Raw genomic sequence first — 18,446 nt, 5'->3', positions numbered from 1 at the left:
AAATACTTTCTGAGCACTTTTTACATGGGTACACCCATCTAGTACCAGGTCGGACCCCCACTACCTCCAGAACAGCGACTCTACAAGGTGGAGAAAACGTTTCACAGGGATGTCGGTCCATGCTGACGCAGTCGCATCACAAAGTTGCTGCAGATTGGATGGCGGGAGATTCATGCTGTGAACAGCCCATTCCATCTCTTCCCAAAGATGCTCTATTGGGTTTGGTCAGCAAAAATGTTCAGATACTCTGTGGTGTTCAATCATTGCTCAATTGGTATCAAGGGACCTAACATGTGCCAGGAAAACATTCCCCACACCATTACACCACCGCCACCAGCCTGTACCGTTGACACCAGACACATGCTTACACCAAATTCTGACTCTGCTGTCAGCATGATGCAACAGTAACCGGCATTCGTCAGACCATGTTTTTCCACTCCTGAATTGTCCAGTGTTGGTTATTGCGTTCCCAATGGAGCTTCCTCTTGTTTTTAGCTGATAGGAGTGGAACCCTGTGTGGTCGTCTGCTGCAATAGCTCATCTGTGACAAGGATCAACAAGGTGTGCATTCCGAGATGTTGTTCTACACACAACTGTATTATTTATCTGTTTGCTGTCTGTTAGCTTGCACAATTCTTGCCATTCTCCTTCAACCTCCCTCATCAATGAGCTGTTTTCACCCACAGGATTGTGGCTGACTGGATGTTTTTTGTCACGCCATTCTCTGTAAAAACCTAGACACTGTCGTGCGTGAAAGGAGATACTGAATCCGGCGTGCCTTCCTCCTCCGATCATACCACCTTCAAAGTCACTTAGGTCACACCTTTTGCCCATTCTAATATTCAAACAGTAAATGATTGTCTCAATGCCTGTCTGCCAGCTTTATATAGCAATTGCCGTGACTCACTGTATAAGTGCGATCCATTTTCATGAACAGGGTATACCTAATAAACTGGCTGGTGAGTATATGTATGGAAGGTTTCATTCAAATCAAATGGGGTGCTGTCAAAAAGTGATGGAATCTAAATGGATTTTCCCTGATAGACTGTTTTAATTTCCCATGGAACTTTAAACAATGCAATGGTTGAAGCAAAGCAGAAGCTTTATAAACTTTATTCTTAGCTGGAACATGACATTTTTAATTAAAATTAACTTTACTCTATGAAGTATGTTCGACTACTGTGGTCTTCCTTTTGCAATTAAATCTAAAGGGATATTGGAATCAGCCTACGCACCGATCAAACAAAATATAATAATGTTTGTGTGTGTGTGTCACGCAAACTCATTTCTGGGTTATTATGATGGTGCATTTAATGGGTTTCGAAGCATATTAGCTTTTTTGATTGAGTTTGTCCCTCCAATATTTTCATGTTAAAATCTCAGACCCGGCTCACAGCACACAGCTGGTGAGGTGAAGGGTTGAGGGTGAACCCCAGTAAAGGTGTGAGGTCCAGATCATCCTCTGTTACTCCAGGAGGAGGAGAGAAACGAAAGCGCTGCAGGAGGGAGGTGAAGAAGAGGAAGAGCTCCATCCTGGCCAGACCCTCCCCCAGACACACCCTACGACCTGCGAGAGAGACCAAAGATACAGAAAATAGCATGAAGTCTGTCCAAAAGGCTACCAGAATTGTTCTACTTCTTGCAATGAAATTGTGTTTTATAATGAAGTTAATCTACCTGCAGAGAAGGCCATGAAGGCGTCCCTCTTGACAAATCCTCCCTGCTCATCCAGAAAGTGTGAGGGGTTAAAGGTGTTGGGGCTCTCCCATTCGCTATCATCCTGTAGGACCGACGTCAGTAGAGGAATCACAGATGTCCCCTGCAGTGAGAGTGAAGCATATGACCCCTTATTTTCAGAGTAAAAGTGATGAAACTTTGTTTAATAAATGTGCACACTCAAAGGGAGTGGATTGCAACTTCAGGCAGAAATATACACTTATGGCATGCCCATACTACAATATTTCACAATCATGTGTTGTGATCTGGATGCCGTCTTTTTGCATACCCCAAATGTGGAATCCTTACCGATATCATGGACAGAAATGGTTTGAGAACATTCCAAGATTTGAAAGATACATACAACTCCTTTTTTCTATATTTACTACTAAAGTCAGCTATGCTGGTCTACAGAGTACCTTGGGAAACCCACCTACCAAACCTTCCAGTGATAGATTTATAAATACACTATCTGGGCTCCCAAAAGGACTGATCTCTATAATATATAAACAACTTTTGGAAAGCTCATATTCTGAGCTAGCCATTTAAACATTATGGTCCACAGATTTAATTCAATCTGAACAATCCTTTAACTGGAACAGAATATAGATGTCACGTATACTCCCTCTCCGGCGCACTAGGTCACCAGGCTGCTCATTATTATACACACAAACCTGTCACCATCATTACGCGCACCAGCACCTCAGACTCACCTGGACACCATCACCTGCCTGATTACCTTTCATATATTACTCCCTTTGGTTCCTTCCCAGGCGTGGTTTCTAATTCATGTCTGTGTATTGTTTGTTCTTGTTTTGTATTATGTTTAGTTTATTGATTAACTCCCTGAACTTGCTTCACGACTCCCAGCTCACATGTTACAATTGAAAAATATGACCTTGGCATCCTGTAATCACAACCATCAATTTATACAGGCGGGGTGGGAGGCATGGTTTCCAGGTGGGGAAGGAGGATGCGGGGGTTGGATAGGGACTGAAGGGGGGAATGGATTGGGCTTCTCTTTATATGCATTTCTTTTATTGTTTTTTGAACCTGTAACTTCGCTTCAGGAAAAAAGACAATTTGAAGTTGGTCTCAAAATAAACACAGAGATTTGGATATCCAGGTATCTGACCTTTTTGATGAAATATCCCTGGAAGGTGACATCTCGGCTGGTGGTGTGAGGGACGGACATGGGTACAATGTTGGCCAGTCTCTGGGTCTCATGGATCACTGCATCAGTGTAGGGAAGGTTCTTCCTGTCCTCTACCAAGGTTTGACGACTTCCTATGACCCTGCTGATCTCCTCCTGGACCTGATCTGAGACAGAAATGAGGGAGGGTTGGAGTTAATACAGTGAAATTTACACTGAGTAGACAAAACATTAAGAACACCTGCTCTTCTTTCCATGACAGACTGACCAGGTGAAAGCTATGATATCTTACTGTCTCTTGTTAAATCCACTTCAATCAGTGTAAATGAAGGGGAGGAGACAGGTTAACAATGGAGTTTTAAGCCTTGAGACAATTGAGACATTATTTAACTAAGCAAGTCAGTTAAGAACAAATTCTTATTTACAATGACGGCCTACCAAAAGGCCTCCTGAAGGGACGGGGGCTGGGATAAAAATAAATATAAATATAGGACAACACACATCACGAAGAGAGAACACAACACTACATAAAGAGAGACCTACCACAGCATGGTACTAACATTATTGGGCACAGACAACAGCACAAAGGGGAAGGTAGAGAACAATACATCATGCAAATCAGCCACTGTCAGTAAGACTGAGTCTTTGAATGAAGAGATTGAGATAAAACTGTCCAGTTTGAGTGTTTGTTGCAGCTCGTTCCTGTCACGTTCTGACATTAGTTCCATTGTTTTGTCTTTGTTTTAGTATGGTCAGGGCATGAGTTGGGGTGGGCAGTCTATGTTCTTTTTTCTATAATTTGGGATTTCTGTGTTTGGCCTCGTATGGTTCTCAATCAGAGGCAGCTGTCAATCGTTGTCCTTGACTTAGGTAGCCTGGTTTCACCAACCTGAGTTGTAGGTGATTGTTTTCTGTTGAGTGTTTGTATCTGCCCCAGACAGAACTGTTTCGTTCGTTCACTTTGTTGTTTTTGTTCAGTGTTCTATTTCTTTATTAAATATATGGACACTTACCACGCTGCGCATTGGTCTGATCCTTGCTACTCCTCTTCAGGTGACGAAGACGCGAACCGTTACAGTTCCAGTCGCTAGCTGCAGCGAACTGAAAAGACAAGCGACCCAGGGATGTGTGCGCTTTGGGGACCTTTAACAGAATGTGACTGGCAGAATGGGTGTTGTATGTGGAGGATGAGGGCTGCAGTAGATATCTAAGATAGGGGGGAGTGAGGGTTTTATAAATAAGCGTCAACCAGTGGGTCTTGCGACATGGATTGTGTATGCGTTCCATTCAGAGGTTGAATGGGCAAGACAACAGATTTAAGTGCCTTTGAATGGGGTATGGTGAAGGTGCCAAGCGCATCGGTTTGTATCAAGAACTGCAACGCCGCTGGGTTTTTCACACTCAACAGTTTCCAGTGTGTATCAAGAATGGTCCACCACCCAAAGGACATCCAGCCAACTTGACAACTGTGGAAAGCATTGGATTCAACATGGGCCAGCATCTCTATGGAATGCTTTCGACACCTTCTAGAGTCCATGCTCCAACGAATTGAGGCTGTTCTGAGGAAGATGTTCCTAATGTTTTGTACACTCAGTGTATAAACCTGAGTTAACGTTTAACCTTCATTAACCAAGCCATCCTGGTCTAGTTTCATAATATATTCTTCAATTTGGCCCTTTGCCAATGTTTATAACTTGTAACACCATGAGTGCTTTACTGTTTCATGTCTGTGTGTCACAGGTGGCACCTTAATTCGTGAGGACGGGCTCATAGTAATGGCTGGCACGGAATCGAACACATGTTTTCCATATTTTTGATACCACTCCATTCCAGGCATTATTATGAGCCGTCCTCCCCTTAGCAGCCTCCTGTGGTGTGTGTGTGCGTACATGTGTTTGTGTTTATATCTATTCTTACCCTGTATATGGGGGTACTTGGCCATTAGCAGCAGACCCCAGCGCAGGGTTGTCCCGGTGGTGTCGGTACCAGCAGAAAACAGGTTACCAACACTAAATACCAGGTTGTCGTCATGGTAGAAAGAATCCATATTGCCAGATTCCTAACAGAAACAGACCCTCAGATGACATGAGTTATGTACAGTCAGTCTTTCCTCAACTCTTAGCCAAGAGAAACTGGCATGCATAGTATTGATATTAGCCCTCTAATTACAATGAAGAGATAAATGTGTCACGCTGTTCTGGGCAGCTTAAGCTGGCCCTTCTTTTGACTGGACAATAATTAAGATAAGATCAAACTAGAGCTTGCTTTGTGGAGAGTGGTGCTTCTACACCTGCATTGTTTGCTGTTTGGGGATTTAGGCTGGGTTTCTTTAGAGAACTTTATGACATCAGCTGATGTAAGAAGAGCTTTATAAATACATTTGATTGATTAAAAAAAGCAGAGCATCTATTTATCACGAAAAGTCCTCTCCTCATCTTTACAATCATTGAATCAATATGTTCTGACCATGAGAGTTTACAATCTAAAATAACACCAAGTAACAGCCACACCATTGTATCAATACCTTGCTTCCTTTTGGAGATGTTCAGGACCAGTTTATTACTGGCCATCCATTCTCAAACTGACTGCAACTCTTTGTTTAGTGTTGCTGTGATTGCTGACGGGTTGAATCATCAGCATACATGGCCACACAGGCTCTGTTTAATGCCAGTGGCAGGTCATTGGTAAAAATAGAAAAGTGTAATGTGCCAAGAGAGCTGCCATGCAGTACACCACACTTTACATGTTTAACATTAGAGAAGCTTCCATTAAAGAAACCACCCTTGGGTTCTATTAGATAGATTGCCATATTGTGGATTCAGAGCTGAGGTTGAAAAGCCATGACACATAGGATTATTCAACACGTTATGGTCAATAATATTAAAGGCTGCATTGAAATCTTTTTATTATACATTTCTTTAAACCAATCATCAGTCATCTGTGCCAGTGCATGTTCAGTGTCCTTCTTTATAAGCATTCTGAAAGTCTTAATTTGTTTACAGAGAAATAGCATTGTATTTGGTCAAACACCATTTTTTCCAACAGTTTGCTAAGAGCTGCCAGTAAGCTGACAGGTTGGCTGTTAGAACCAGGCCTGAGGACAGACAAACACTTCTCTGGGGTCAGATTAAAGACATGACAGTTGTCATTGCCAGGAGGTTTGTCATTATTGATCGACAATAATTTCTTCACCTCACCTTCAGCCAGTCAAATGTGCAGCCAGACTTATTAGCCACTCCTTTTGCCCCATCTCTATCAACTATACAGTTATTAAATTCCTCATCAATCCATGGAGCCAGTTTCTTAAAGGTACATGTTTATCAATAACTAGAAGAAGCAATTTCATAAATGCATCAAGTGCAGCGTCTGGATGCTCCTTATTAATCATATGTGACCAACAAATATTTTTTAACATAATCCACATAAGAGTCACAGCAAAATGTGACTTCTTATTTTTTAGGTATTTTTCTTAAAACATCATTGTTGGTAAAGGGCTTGTAAATATGCATTTCACTGTTGTATTCGGCACATGTGACAAATACAAAAGATTTTCAAATCAAATGAAATTGTATGATCTCATACACTATTTTAGTCCCATCTTTTAGAAGCACATAAACTATTTAAAACAAAAACAATTTAACTAAGCAAGTCAGTTAAGAACAAATTCTTATTTACCATGACGGAGTACCTCGGCCAAACCCTCACAATGCTGGCCCAATTGTGCGTCGCCCAATGGGACTCCAATCAAGGCCGGTTGTAAGCCAGCCTGGAATCAAACCAGGGTCTGTAGTGATGCCTCTAGCACTGAGATGCAGTGCCTTAGACCTCTGTGCCACTCAGGAGCCCCCATCAAGAATTTCACACACATTATCTGGATACTGACAGTTAGAACTCGGTGGCCTATAGTAGCTACACTAAAATAGGCTTTAGAGGAGGCAGGTGATCCTGCAACCACAACACTTCAATAACACGAGATCCTCTCTAAGCATTACAGGGCTCTGAATATGTACAGCAACAACTCCCCCATATGCATTCCTGTGTCTTCTGTAGATGTTATTTCATTGTATTGCTAATGATGTATCGAATGAATTATCGACGCGAGTCTCATAAATGGCTAATATATTAATATATATCTGATGTTAGCAAATTCATTGTATTAACCTTATTTCTAAGGCTACATATATTAATATAGGCTATTTTTAGCCCTTTCCTGTGTAGCTTATCAAGAGAAAATAACAAAAAAGCAAACAAAACAGATAATCAACACATTCTTTGAAATCAGCTTGAGGAACTGTTTTAGTGTTTGAGTCTGAGTTTACATGTGATTCTACTGATACAGAGAACTAGTTAGATCCTCCCTCAGCTGGCATTCAGTCATATACGTCATTTAAATTAAATTATGTTGAATCAACATTGAATAGATGTTGAATTGACGTCTGTGCCCAGTGGGATGTTAGTGTTGGACAACTGAAGTTAGTTGTGTTTTTCAGCAGTAAAGTGAACCACAAGGTGATGTAATAAGTCCTATAAACACGGCAGTTTGGTTCCTTGATACTGATTGTCCGAATGTCTTGGTAATTTAGACAATATACCACGAGTGTGGCGCAAAATTACTTGTTTACTGTTCTAAGAATGTTGGTAACAAGTTTATAACACCAGCAAGGCACCTCTGGGTTTTGTGGAATATGGCCAATATACAAGGACTGTATACAGGCACTGCACTTAGCTGTGGTAAATTGATCATATACCACACCCCCTCTGACCTTATTGATTAATTATATTCTGTATAGTCATACTGAGCAATATTAATGCAACACTTTGTTATGAATGAGTGAGATGCAGATTCTGCATGAAGTCTTCATACCTCCAGGGTTTGCTTTCGGACGAGGAACGAGTCCACAAAGCCTCTACACATGTGAGGGTTCAGAGTCTCCTTCAGGCCCCTCACCAGCTCTGTCACCTCCATCTTCATATCAGCAATATTCTTTTTCAGACGTGTCAGGTTGTTTATCCACGGACCCAACCAGGGAAACATGTTGTACATCTACAGAGAGATTCAGGTAGAATACGCATAAAACATTTGATATTAATTATTACATAACACACCACAACTATGATTAGATTATTAAATACACATATGCATAAATATGTAATTATTAGTTGTGAGCACCAATAGTGATATTCAATATTATTTGATATCGATATGAGCAAGGCATATTGTAATGTCAGTTTATTATTTTTACTATTCTGTAAAAAGAACACATTACTTTTCCTGCAAACACAAAACCCTCAAACAGAACTCATAGGCTCTCAATATAGCATATTTAATTAGTTGCCTGTTGATGGTCCTATAATATAGGCCTCCCTAACTAACCAATATGAATACAATATTATAACACCAGAATATTCACGCCTGGCCCAAAGGACAATCTGCTAACAGTTGTCTGAACTTCAAAGAGCCATGGAGGTGAACAGATAAGTGAACATACACAGTTGCAATATATTTTATGCAAACTGATACGATATGGAATCACAATTTTTTTTATATAATGTTGTATATCGGTGCCCATCACTAGTGATTATTTAACCATATTATATATAATAATTGCAATGATATAATTAATAAAATATTTTAGCCATTTAGCAGACGCTCTTATCCAGAGCGATTCACAGTTAGTGCATTCATCTTAAGTGTCACGACTTCCGCCGAAGTTGGTGCCTCTCCTTGTTCGGACGGTGTTCGGCGGTCGTTGTCCCCGGCTTTCTTGCTGCCACGTTTGGAGCTCTACCTGGCGATCGTCCACCCGGCTCCCTCGGGACACCAGAGCGTGTTTATACTGTAGAGGTATAAATCAGATCACAGTGAAGTATAGTTACCCGCTGCCTCTCATAGCCAGTGTGACAGAGTCTTTGCATGTGGCACGCTTCTTCACCAAATTGGATCTCAGGAGCGCTTACAACCTGGTGCGTATCTGGGAGGTAGTCTGCTTGGACTCAAGGCGTCGGGCGAGGGGCCTTCAGTACCTCATGGAGTGGGAAGGGTACGGTCCGGAGGAGAGATGCTTGGTGCCGGTGGAGGACATCCTGGACCCTTCCTTACTGCAGGAATGTCACCATCTCCACCCGGACCTCCCTGCACCTCGCCCTCCGGGTCGTCTAAGAGGCTGGTGTTGGTGCGCTGCTGGAGCCGCGCGTCAAGGGGGGGTACTGTCACAACTTCCGTCGAAGTTGGTGCCTCTCATTGTTCGGGCAGTGATCCGCTAACTGCCACCGATCTATGTTTCTTTTTCCATTTGTTTTGTCTTGATTGTACACACCTGGTTCCCATTATGTTAACATTTATTCCCTATTTAACCCGCTGCTTCCCACATGGTTTGGTGAGTGTTTGTTCTTTGTTTAGTGTTCAAGACTTCTGTGAGCTGATGTGTTTTCCCTACGTTGAAATGTTTCTTTTCGAGCAAAGTATGTCTTTTACTCAGTTCTGTGTCCTGCACCTGACTCCGTCCTAACCGCTGCACATTGACACATGACACATTAGATAGCTTGGTGGGACAATCAGATGTCACAGGCATAGGGTGTGGTGGGGGGGGGGGGGGGGGGGGTTTATTTAAGATACTTTTTGAGGAGGTAAAGTTTCAGGTGCTTTCGGAAGATGGGCAGGGTCTCTGTTGTCCTAGCTTCAGGGGAAGCTGGATCCACCATTGGTGTTCCAGGACAAAGAGCTTGGACTGGGCTATGAGGATTTTATTTTATATGTTATACATCATGAATATTGTATATAATGATTTATAAGCAGCATAGTAATGGGTTATAAACGGTACAATAATGGTTTATAATAAGTTTACTGGCACATCAAGTAAAGTTTAAATGAGTATGTACATATTAATTGGCAAGAATTCAGAACAGGCGTCTGTTTCCTAATTTTATTGATTGCACTGAGACAGACAGATTTCAGATTATTTAGAAAAAAACAGTAAAAACAAAATGGTCTGAATAAGCAGACTACCTGAATTGATGCAGAACCTGTAAGGTGAATACTCTCCTTGGCCCTGTCCGCCATGCCTGTGAATAGTGGGTCAGTGTATTCAAACCTGCTGCCATAGACAATGGCTGAGATTATGTTGGAGACGGCATAAAGCACAGACTGGGTGGTGTCAAATGCCTTACCTGTAATAGACAAAACATCTAATTAATTACAAAATAAGCTTTCCAGAACCCACACAATCACTTAGCTATTTACTAATAATGTAGTTATAGCCTGATTTTAGCCTAGGCAACCCTGAAAATACATCATACTACTTCTACTACTAGTGAAAAGATACTGATTCTCTTACCCTCATGTTTTTCAAACACTTCAATCAGGTAGGGGATTTCCTCTAAGATTTTCTCCTCACTCCCTTTCTTGCCCATCCCAAAGTCTCTAAGATTTGTCAGGGCAAAGCGCCTCATCTCTTTCCATGAGTCTCCATTGGCAAACAGAATCCCTGTAGAGAATGTAGTTTGTTTCCATGACAATTTAAAGTAATAATTATCAATAAATGACTATAATATGCCATTTCATAATGAGCATGTATCATATATACATATATGTATGTATGTATGTATGTATACATATGTATGTATGTATGTATACATATGTGTATGTATGTATGTGTAAATATAATCTGCCAAATTATCTCTGCATCTTTTCTGGTCAGGATAATCTCTGTCTATTTAAGACATTTTAGACATTTATATTATTTGCAGAAGATTAGAGTTAGAACATTTGATGAATTGTAGTCTGATCTAGTCTGATCTCTGCATTCAGCATTCTAGTCTGATCTCTGCATTCAGCATTCTAGTCTGATCTCTGCATTCACCATTCTAGTCTGATCTCTGCATTCACCATTCTAGTCTGATCTCTGCATTCACCATTCTAGTCTGATCTCTGCATTCACCATTCTAGTCTGATCTCTGCATTCACCATTCTAGCCTGATCTCTGAATTCACCATTCTAGTCTGATCTCTGCATTCACCATTCTAGTCTGATCTCTGCATTCACCATTCTAGTCTGATCTCTGCATTCACCATTCTAGTCTGATCTCTGCATTCACCATTCTAGTCTGATCTTTACATTCACCATTCTAGTCTCAAATGTCAGAAAGGAGTGGTATTATTTCAAATGAACTTGTCAGCTATTGGATCACTTTCAACCAATCAGAGGACAGCTTAATTCAAGCACAGTATTTGGCAACATTGGTTGTTGTCCTAAACCCAACCATTGTTTCTGAGAGGGCACTGATTGGACCAGCCATGTTCTGGCTTATTCCAAATGCCAATCTATTGGATAAAGGGCAGGCTGATATACATGCAGTAAAACAGAATGGTGAATGCAGCAATCAGACTTGCTCCACCAGGCTAGAATAAGACTTTCAACAGATTGTAATGCATTTAATTTCCAACTCCTCTCAAAGTGTCTGAAATTGATTGTGTAGCTCAATAAAGTTTATTTAAAGTAACTGTTAGGTGAAAATCTCACTTTTAAAAGTTCATAATTTGTTAACTCATACCCACAATGTTGTTGACTCATCCTATGCTCATATTTGTGGCCAACACATAAATTGGAGAACAAACGCATGGATTTCTGTTTTAGCTTGTTCATAGACTGCTTACAGATTAAGGAAATCAATAAGACAGGTTGTAATTTGGGTGAACTATCCCTTTAAGAATGGGACATGGCCAGCAGAAGAGTAAAATATCATTACCATGTCCTTGGTTGAAATCATAGAACACAGGTGTGATGTCCCTGTCCCCAAAGTCCTCTGCCTGGTTGACCAGCGCCTGCTTGACCGTCTTGTAACCTGCCAGAACAACCACTTTCTTGGGTCCAAAGTGAACCGTGAAGATGGAACCATATTTCTTGGAGAGCTGGACAGATAAAGTTGACATAAAGTACACCATAGACTCAGTTATGTCTCGTAATATTATATGACCAAGCACATAACTGGACACCACATACAGCTTGTTTAACATGTATCAGTCAAGAAATAGAGTGAAGACAGTGGTTTACAGTTGATGTCAGACCTTGGTTCAAATACCAGTCAATGTAATTGAATTACTTACAAACAATTAGTATTTAGACAAAGTTTTTTATTGGAAATACATTTGTAAAGTATTGGTGTCAAGCTCCCGCTCCCAACATCACCGGTCTACTAACCACTGGTTCTGGCAACCCATCATTATGCACACCTGGCAACCCATCATTATGCACACCTGGCAACCCATCATAATGCACACATGGCAACCATCATTATGCACACCTGGCAACCCATCATAATGCACACATGGCAACCATCATTATGCACACCTGGCAACCCATCATTATGCACACCTGGCAACCATCTCTATGCACACCTGGCAACCATCTTTATGCACTCATCGCAACTCATCATTTTGCACACCTGGCAACCATCATTATGCACACCTGGCAACCATCTTTATGCACACCTGGCAACCCATCATTATGTACACCTGGCAACCCATCATTATGCACACTTGGCAACCATCATTACGCACACCTGGCAACCCATCATTATGTACACCTGGCAACCCATCATTATGTACACCTGGCAACCATCTTTATGCACACCTGGCAACCCATCATTATGTACACCTGGCAACCCATCATTATGCACACTTGGCAACCATCATTATGCACACCTTTGACTCATCAGTCACACCTGGACTTCATTACTCCCTTGATTACCTACCCTTTAAAAAGCACTCTTCTGTTATCCGTCATCAGATAGTATTGTTTATGTTTCCATGTCAGAAGTCTGGTCATGTCATTAACACCGGTCATTAACTGCACCTATGTTACAAGTGGCATGTATTTACAACTACTTGTTGTTTTTATTTGATGTAGTTTTTGGCTGTGTATTACAAAATACTCAAACACAAAAATATCAAATACTTAAGTACACCATGTACTTGAACCCAGGTCTGTTATAACAAGATCCCTGAAGGGATATTCCTAGGGTGCATCTCTGGCACCGAAGACGTGGATGTTGATTATGGCAGCCCCCCGCACCTCTCTGATTCAGAGGGGTTGTGTTAAATGCGGAAGACACATTTCAGTTGAATGAGTTCAGTTGTACAAATGACCAGGTATCCCCCTTTACTTTCAATATTCTAAAGTGACCTCATCTCTTTCCTTGCAACACATTGGTCACTGTCACAAAGTATTTTGTCCATAGCCTGGTTCCCAACAAAAAACAGATCTGGGACCAGGCTACTTGGGCAGGACATATCTATTGAAATACACTACAGAATAGAACACTAAACAACATTAACCAGCTAAAAGCATGTACAATGTGCCAGAGTTCATTCATCAGTTTGCTTATTGAACTTTCAAACCAGGTGAAATAGCAAAAAAACTACATACAGTAAGTGAGATAAAACAGATCAAATCTCACAGATCAAATCAACATCAACATGTTTTGTTCTGAAAGCAAAGGATGACTTCATCTTACCTCGCAGAGAGTGCAGTAGGGCTTCTTGAGGTCCAGCTGGAGCATGTTACCAAGCAGGGGCAGCGGCCTCGGTCCTGGAGGCTCCTTCCCCTGTTCCTCAGAGCTGGAACCAGAGGAGCGGAGGTAGAGGACCAGCAGAAACAGCACAGTACCCAGCAGTGTCACTGTGCTTGATGTCTGTAGAATATCTTCTATAAGAGACATCTTCAGACTGAGCTCATACACCTTATACTGGGCTAAAAATACAACACACCAATGCTCCGTTATGGAACAAGTGTGTGTGCTCAGAGAACTTCCACAACAACAGAACTCCAATGAATGTTATTTGTATAACCTCCCCACACCACCCTATTGGAGCAAGATGAGAAGAGGGATGTTACAACCTCAGAGGAGGAGCTAAACAATGCAACTCCAGCAGGTCTGTCAACATATAATTGTGAAACTCGCATGATCTCACCTGCAGGTCATTGACAAACTCTCCATATGATTTGTGTCTTGGTCTTTCCAAAAAAGGTAATATATCGAAAGGCATTTATACGCCCGGTGAAATGGAATTAGACTGATAGACCAGATTAACACATAAACTTTATTCCATCACCAAAGGGATGGTGAGGGTTACATAGATAGAATGAGGTTAAATCTAATCATATTTGGGATTTGATTGTGTTACTAAAGATCTTCAGAAATCCCCCTCTGTTGTCTATATACTTTGAAAACTCTATAAATATCATATAAAAAGATAATAAATGACTGATTGACATATATTTATATCTCCAATCATATATAATAACTTTTTAGACACTTGAAGGTGTTCCACATTTGATGTTTTATTTGTTTAGTGTGAGTCAATGATGATCAGGTAAATGGTCTGGTAAAACGATCTTCAGTTCAGACAGTGGGAGAAAGAACAGGTCAGGCTGGATCCCAATAATCCCTCTGCCACGAGGTTACAAAGGTCAGTTTACACATTCCAAAGACAGAATACATTTCCAATCTCTGTAAAAGTCTGAAAACCGCTTCTTGAATAGAGGGAAGCATAACTAACAGAAGTCACCTTAGCCCTGCATATACAGATACTTCATTAAAATACAACATTTAAAATATGCTTTTTCATCATAGTCCTATATTTGTATATCATGTGTAGTCTAAGCCAGAAGTTGACCCACGATTTAATTTGCTCCCCAAAAGGTTTTTGTCATTTCTTTTTTAAGATTTTCAAGGATTTGAGTGGAGATCTGCTTCCCCAACCTCCCACTCTCGATGGGTTAGTATTTCTCATCTCTCCTTTAAATTGATCAAATGAGGTTCACTACCCATGGTGCTACTGACAAATCTACACAGGTAGATTTGTCATTTAATTTGTAATCAGATCCACATCTCTGGCTTTTGAATTACTATAGATTATTTAGGTTAGGAACCTAATGGTGTATGCACAAATCTATATAAATAAATGCTTTCTTTACACAGCTAATCAGAGAAGTATTTGAGAGATTGTGGTTGTGAAAAAAAAGACACATGGGTCTGTGCGTCCATGTGTTTGCCCTGCCCTACCGCCACATCACCTCTGACATCTGCCTTTAACAAAATGGATCACTGCTCGGCTAAGAGGGAAATATACGCTCCCAGCCCTCTGCTCTATTACAACATTTTCATAAATAAATTGTGACTGACACTCACATAAGATTTTTGTTGATGGACAAAGGAATTCAGCTCAAAATTACTTTTGTTTAGGAAATCTGTTTGCAAATACTCCCAAAAATAGATATACAGGTTCATCCAGGTAACTGCCAAAATAAAGGAAACACCAACATAAAGCGTCTTAATACAGTGTTGGGCCATGATGAGCTAAAACAGCTTCAATGCACCTTGGCATAGATTTCACAAGTGTCTGGAACTCTTTTCTTCCATGAGAAATTCCATCATTTGTTGTTTTATTTATGGCTGTGGAAAACAGTCCCAGGCGCCACTCCAGAATCTCCCATAAGTGTTCAATTGGGTTGAGATCTGGTGACTGAGACAGACATGGCATAGGGTTTACATTGTTTTTATGCTCATCAAACCATTTATTGATTGTGGATAGGGGCATTGTCTTCCTATAGGGGTATAATCATGATAGTCAAAATAATGGCCCGCCCAGCATTTTTTACATGACCCTAAGTATGATGAGATGTTAATTGCTTGATTAAGGAGGGTAGGAACCACACCTGTGTGAAAGCACCTGCTTTCAATATACTTTGTATCCCTCATGTACTTGTGTTTCCATTATTTTTGGCAGTTACATGTATGTGGTCTGTCTCAATGTAATCAAAGTATGAAATTAGTATGGTATTGTGAAATATAATATCTGTTTGAGCTTACTTGCTGTCAATGTACAAATGATAACAATTATGTTCCGGCCCAATGACTATCTGCTCAAGAAAAAATCTTCCTGCGGCTGAATGTAGTTGCCTACCCTCCAGGTCTAACCAGTGTGGAAAAACACATTGGGCCCAAACTCTCTCCTCTGCAATATTGCCTAATAAATTGCCGCTGTATCATGGGCTTCCGATGTGCTGTCATCGTGGTTGGGTGATTACATCCAAACTCTGCAAACTCACAAAAGTGCACAACACACAAGAGTTGAAACAAAGGTTACTTTCTGTCAAAAAGGTGTGATTGTAAGGTCTGGTTCAACCTGACCCAGGGATCATTGACCGTTCTTAATCCTACATAGCTCCCTGTTAACCAGCAAGTGAATAGCCAACTTGTCCCAAAAGAGCCGAGGGGGAAGTTGGAGAAGAAATGGCATAGAGGAGGTGTGTTACATTTTGGAACAGCATTTTCGCTCACGGGTATGTGCTTACAGGAACAGTCATGTAATATATAGTGTAGGTTAACAGCAAGGATAAACCGCTATCATATGCCTTGATCATACAGATTCAAAAGATAGAATTAACCCTTGCAAAGGCTTCTGGGGTTGATCTCAAAGGCTCTCATTTTTCTTATTGTCTGCTGATGGTTGATATTCAAACTGGTTAGGTAGGTTTAGACTCTCAGAGCATTCACACCTGGGTAAAGCCAGCGTGTCTATGTATGCGGGTGACTCAACACTATACACATCAGCTACTAAAATGAGTGAAATTACTGCAGCATTTAACCCATAAGAGTCTAAGCCCTGCCTAAGCCGAGGGGTCTAAGCCATATGGAATTATATTAAGAATGTCATACCAAGGATCATTTAGCTATTTGATTTAGAATTTTAAGACCCCTTTTTTAGTGGACTTTACTCCTATAAGCCCATAGAAATGCATTGAATAACAGATTCACAACATGGAACAACAGATAGTCCCCCCAAAAATCAAAAGGAAGTTTGTTCTGAAGTGTCTGTCCTATATCTGAGTGATACAAGAAAGATCAGGAAACATATACACTAATGGTCAAAAGTTTGGACACATCTACTCATTCAAGGATTTCTCTTTCTTTTTTACAATTTTCTATTTTGTAAAATAATAGTGAAGACATTTAAACTATGAAATAACGCATATGGAACCATGTAGTAACCAAAAAAGTGTTAAACAAATCAAAATATATATTATATTTGAGATTCCTCAAAGTAGCCACCCTTTGCCTTGATGATAGCTTTGCACCTTCCTGGAAGGCATTTCAAATAACAGGTGTGCCTTCTTAAAAGTACATTTGTGGAATTTCATTCCCTCTTAATGTGTATTCTACAATGCAGAAAATAGTCAAAATAAACAAAAACCCTTGAATGAGTAGGAATGAGTAGGTTCTAAAACCGGTAGAGTATATATATTTATACATACAGTGCCTTGCGAAAGTATTCGGCCCCCTTGAACTTTGCGACCTTTTGCCACATTTCAGGCTTCAAACATAAAGATATAAAACTGTATTTTTTTGTGAAGAATCAACAACAAGTGGGACACAATCATGAAGTGGAACGACATTTATTGGATATTTCAAACGTTTTTAACAAATCAAAAACTGAAAAATTGGGCGTGCAAAATTATTCAGCCCCTTTACTTTCAGTGCTGCAAACTCTCTCCAGAAGTTCAGTGAGGATCTCTGAATGATCCAATGTTGACCTAAATGACTAATGATGATAAATACAATCCACCTGTGTGTAATCAAGTCTCCTTATAAATGCACCTAAACTGTGATAGTCTCAGAGGTCCGTTAAAAGCGCAGAGAGCATCATGAAGAACAAGGAACACACCAGGCAGGTCCGAGATACTGTTGTGAAGAAGTTTAAAGCCGGATTTGATTACAAAAAGATTTCCCAAGCTTTAAACATCCCAAGGAGCACTGTGCAAGCGATAATATTGAAATGGAAGGAGTATCAGACCACTGCAAATCTACCAAGACCTGGCCGTCCCTCTAAACTTTCAGCTCATACAAGGAGAAGACTGATCAGAGATGCAGCCAAGAGGCCCATGATCACTCTGGATGAACTGTAGAGATCTACAGCTGAGGTGGGAGACTCTGTCCATAGGACAACAATCAGTCGTATATTGCACAAATCTGGCCTTTATGGAAGAGTGGCAAGAAGAAAGCCATTTCTTAAAGATATCCATAAAAACTGTTGTTTAAAGTTTGCCACAAGCCACCTGGGAGACACACCAAACATGTGGAAGAAGGTGCTCTGGTCAGATGAAACCAAAATTGAACTTTTTGGTAACAATGCAAAACGTTATGTTTGGCGTAAAAGCAACACAGCTGAACACACCATCCCCACTGTCAAACATGGTGGTGGCAGCATCATGGTTTGGGCCTGCTTTTCTTCAGCAGGGACAGGGAAGATGGTTAAAATTGATGGGAAGATGGATGGAGCCAAATACAGGACCATTCTGGAAGAAAACCTGATGGAGTCTGCAAAAGACCTGAGACTGGGACGGAGATTTGTCTTCCAACAAGACAATGATCCAAAACATAAAGCAAAATCTACAATGGAATGGTTCAAAAATAAACATATCCAGGTGTTAGAATGGCCAAGTCAAAGTCCAGACCTGAATCCAATCGAGAATCTGTGGAAAGAACTGAAAACTGCTGTTCACAAATGCTCTCCATCC

The 18,446-nt window shown here is 40.7% G+C and overlaps 1 protein-coding gene across 1 annotated transcript; it reads right to left on the bottom strand.

The window, feature by feature from the left end:
• Positions 1 to 1,097: 1,097 nt before the first annotated feature.
• LOC110511679 (cytochrome P450 2K1-like) lies at positions 1,098 to 13,773 on the bottom strand. Its single transcript, XM_036939121.1, has 9 exons — positions 13,381 to 13,773; positions 11,614 to 11,776; positions 10,204 to 10,353; positions 9,876 to 10,036; positions 7,734 to 7,913; positions 4,787 to 4,928; positions 2,852 to 3,036; positions 1,678 to 1,819; positions 1,098 to 1,567 (listed from the first exon to the last, which is right to left on the bottom strand). Exons 1-9 carry the CDS (start codon positions 13,582 to 13,584, stop codon positions 1,380 to 1,382), a joined length of 1,515 nt encoding a protein of 504 aa, XP_036795016.1. The 5' UTR covers positions 13,585 to 13,773; the 3' UTR covers positions 1,098 to 1,379.
• Between the last annotated feature and the right edge of the window lie 4,673 nt (positions 13,774 to 18,446).

Source organism: Oncorhynchus mykiss, chromosome 12 (assembly GCF_013265735.2).
Source record: "Oncorhynchus mykiss isolate Arlee chromosome 12, USDA_OmykA_1.1, whole genome shotgun sequence".
In the NCBI taxonomy this organism is placed as follows: Eukaryota; Metazoa; Chordata; class Actinopteri; order Salmoniformes; family Salmonidae; genus Oncorhynchus; species Oncorhynchus mykiss.
The sequence above is the reverse complement of the archived record's forward strand: the minus strand, read 5'-3'. Positions and strand labels throughout refer to the sequence as shown.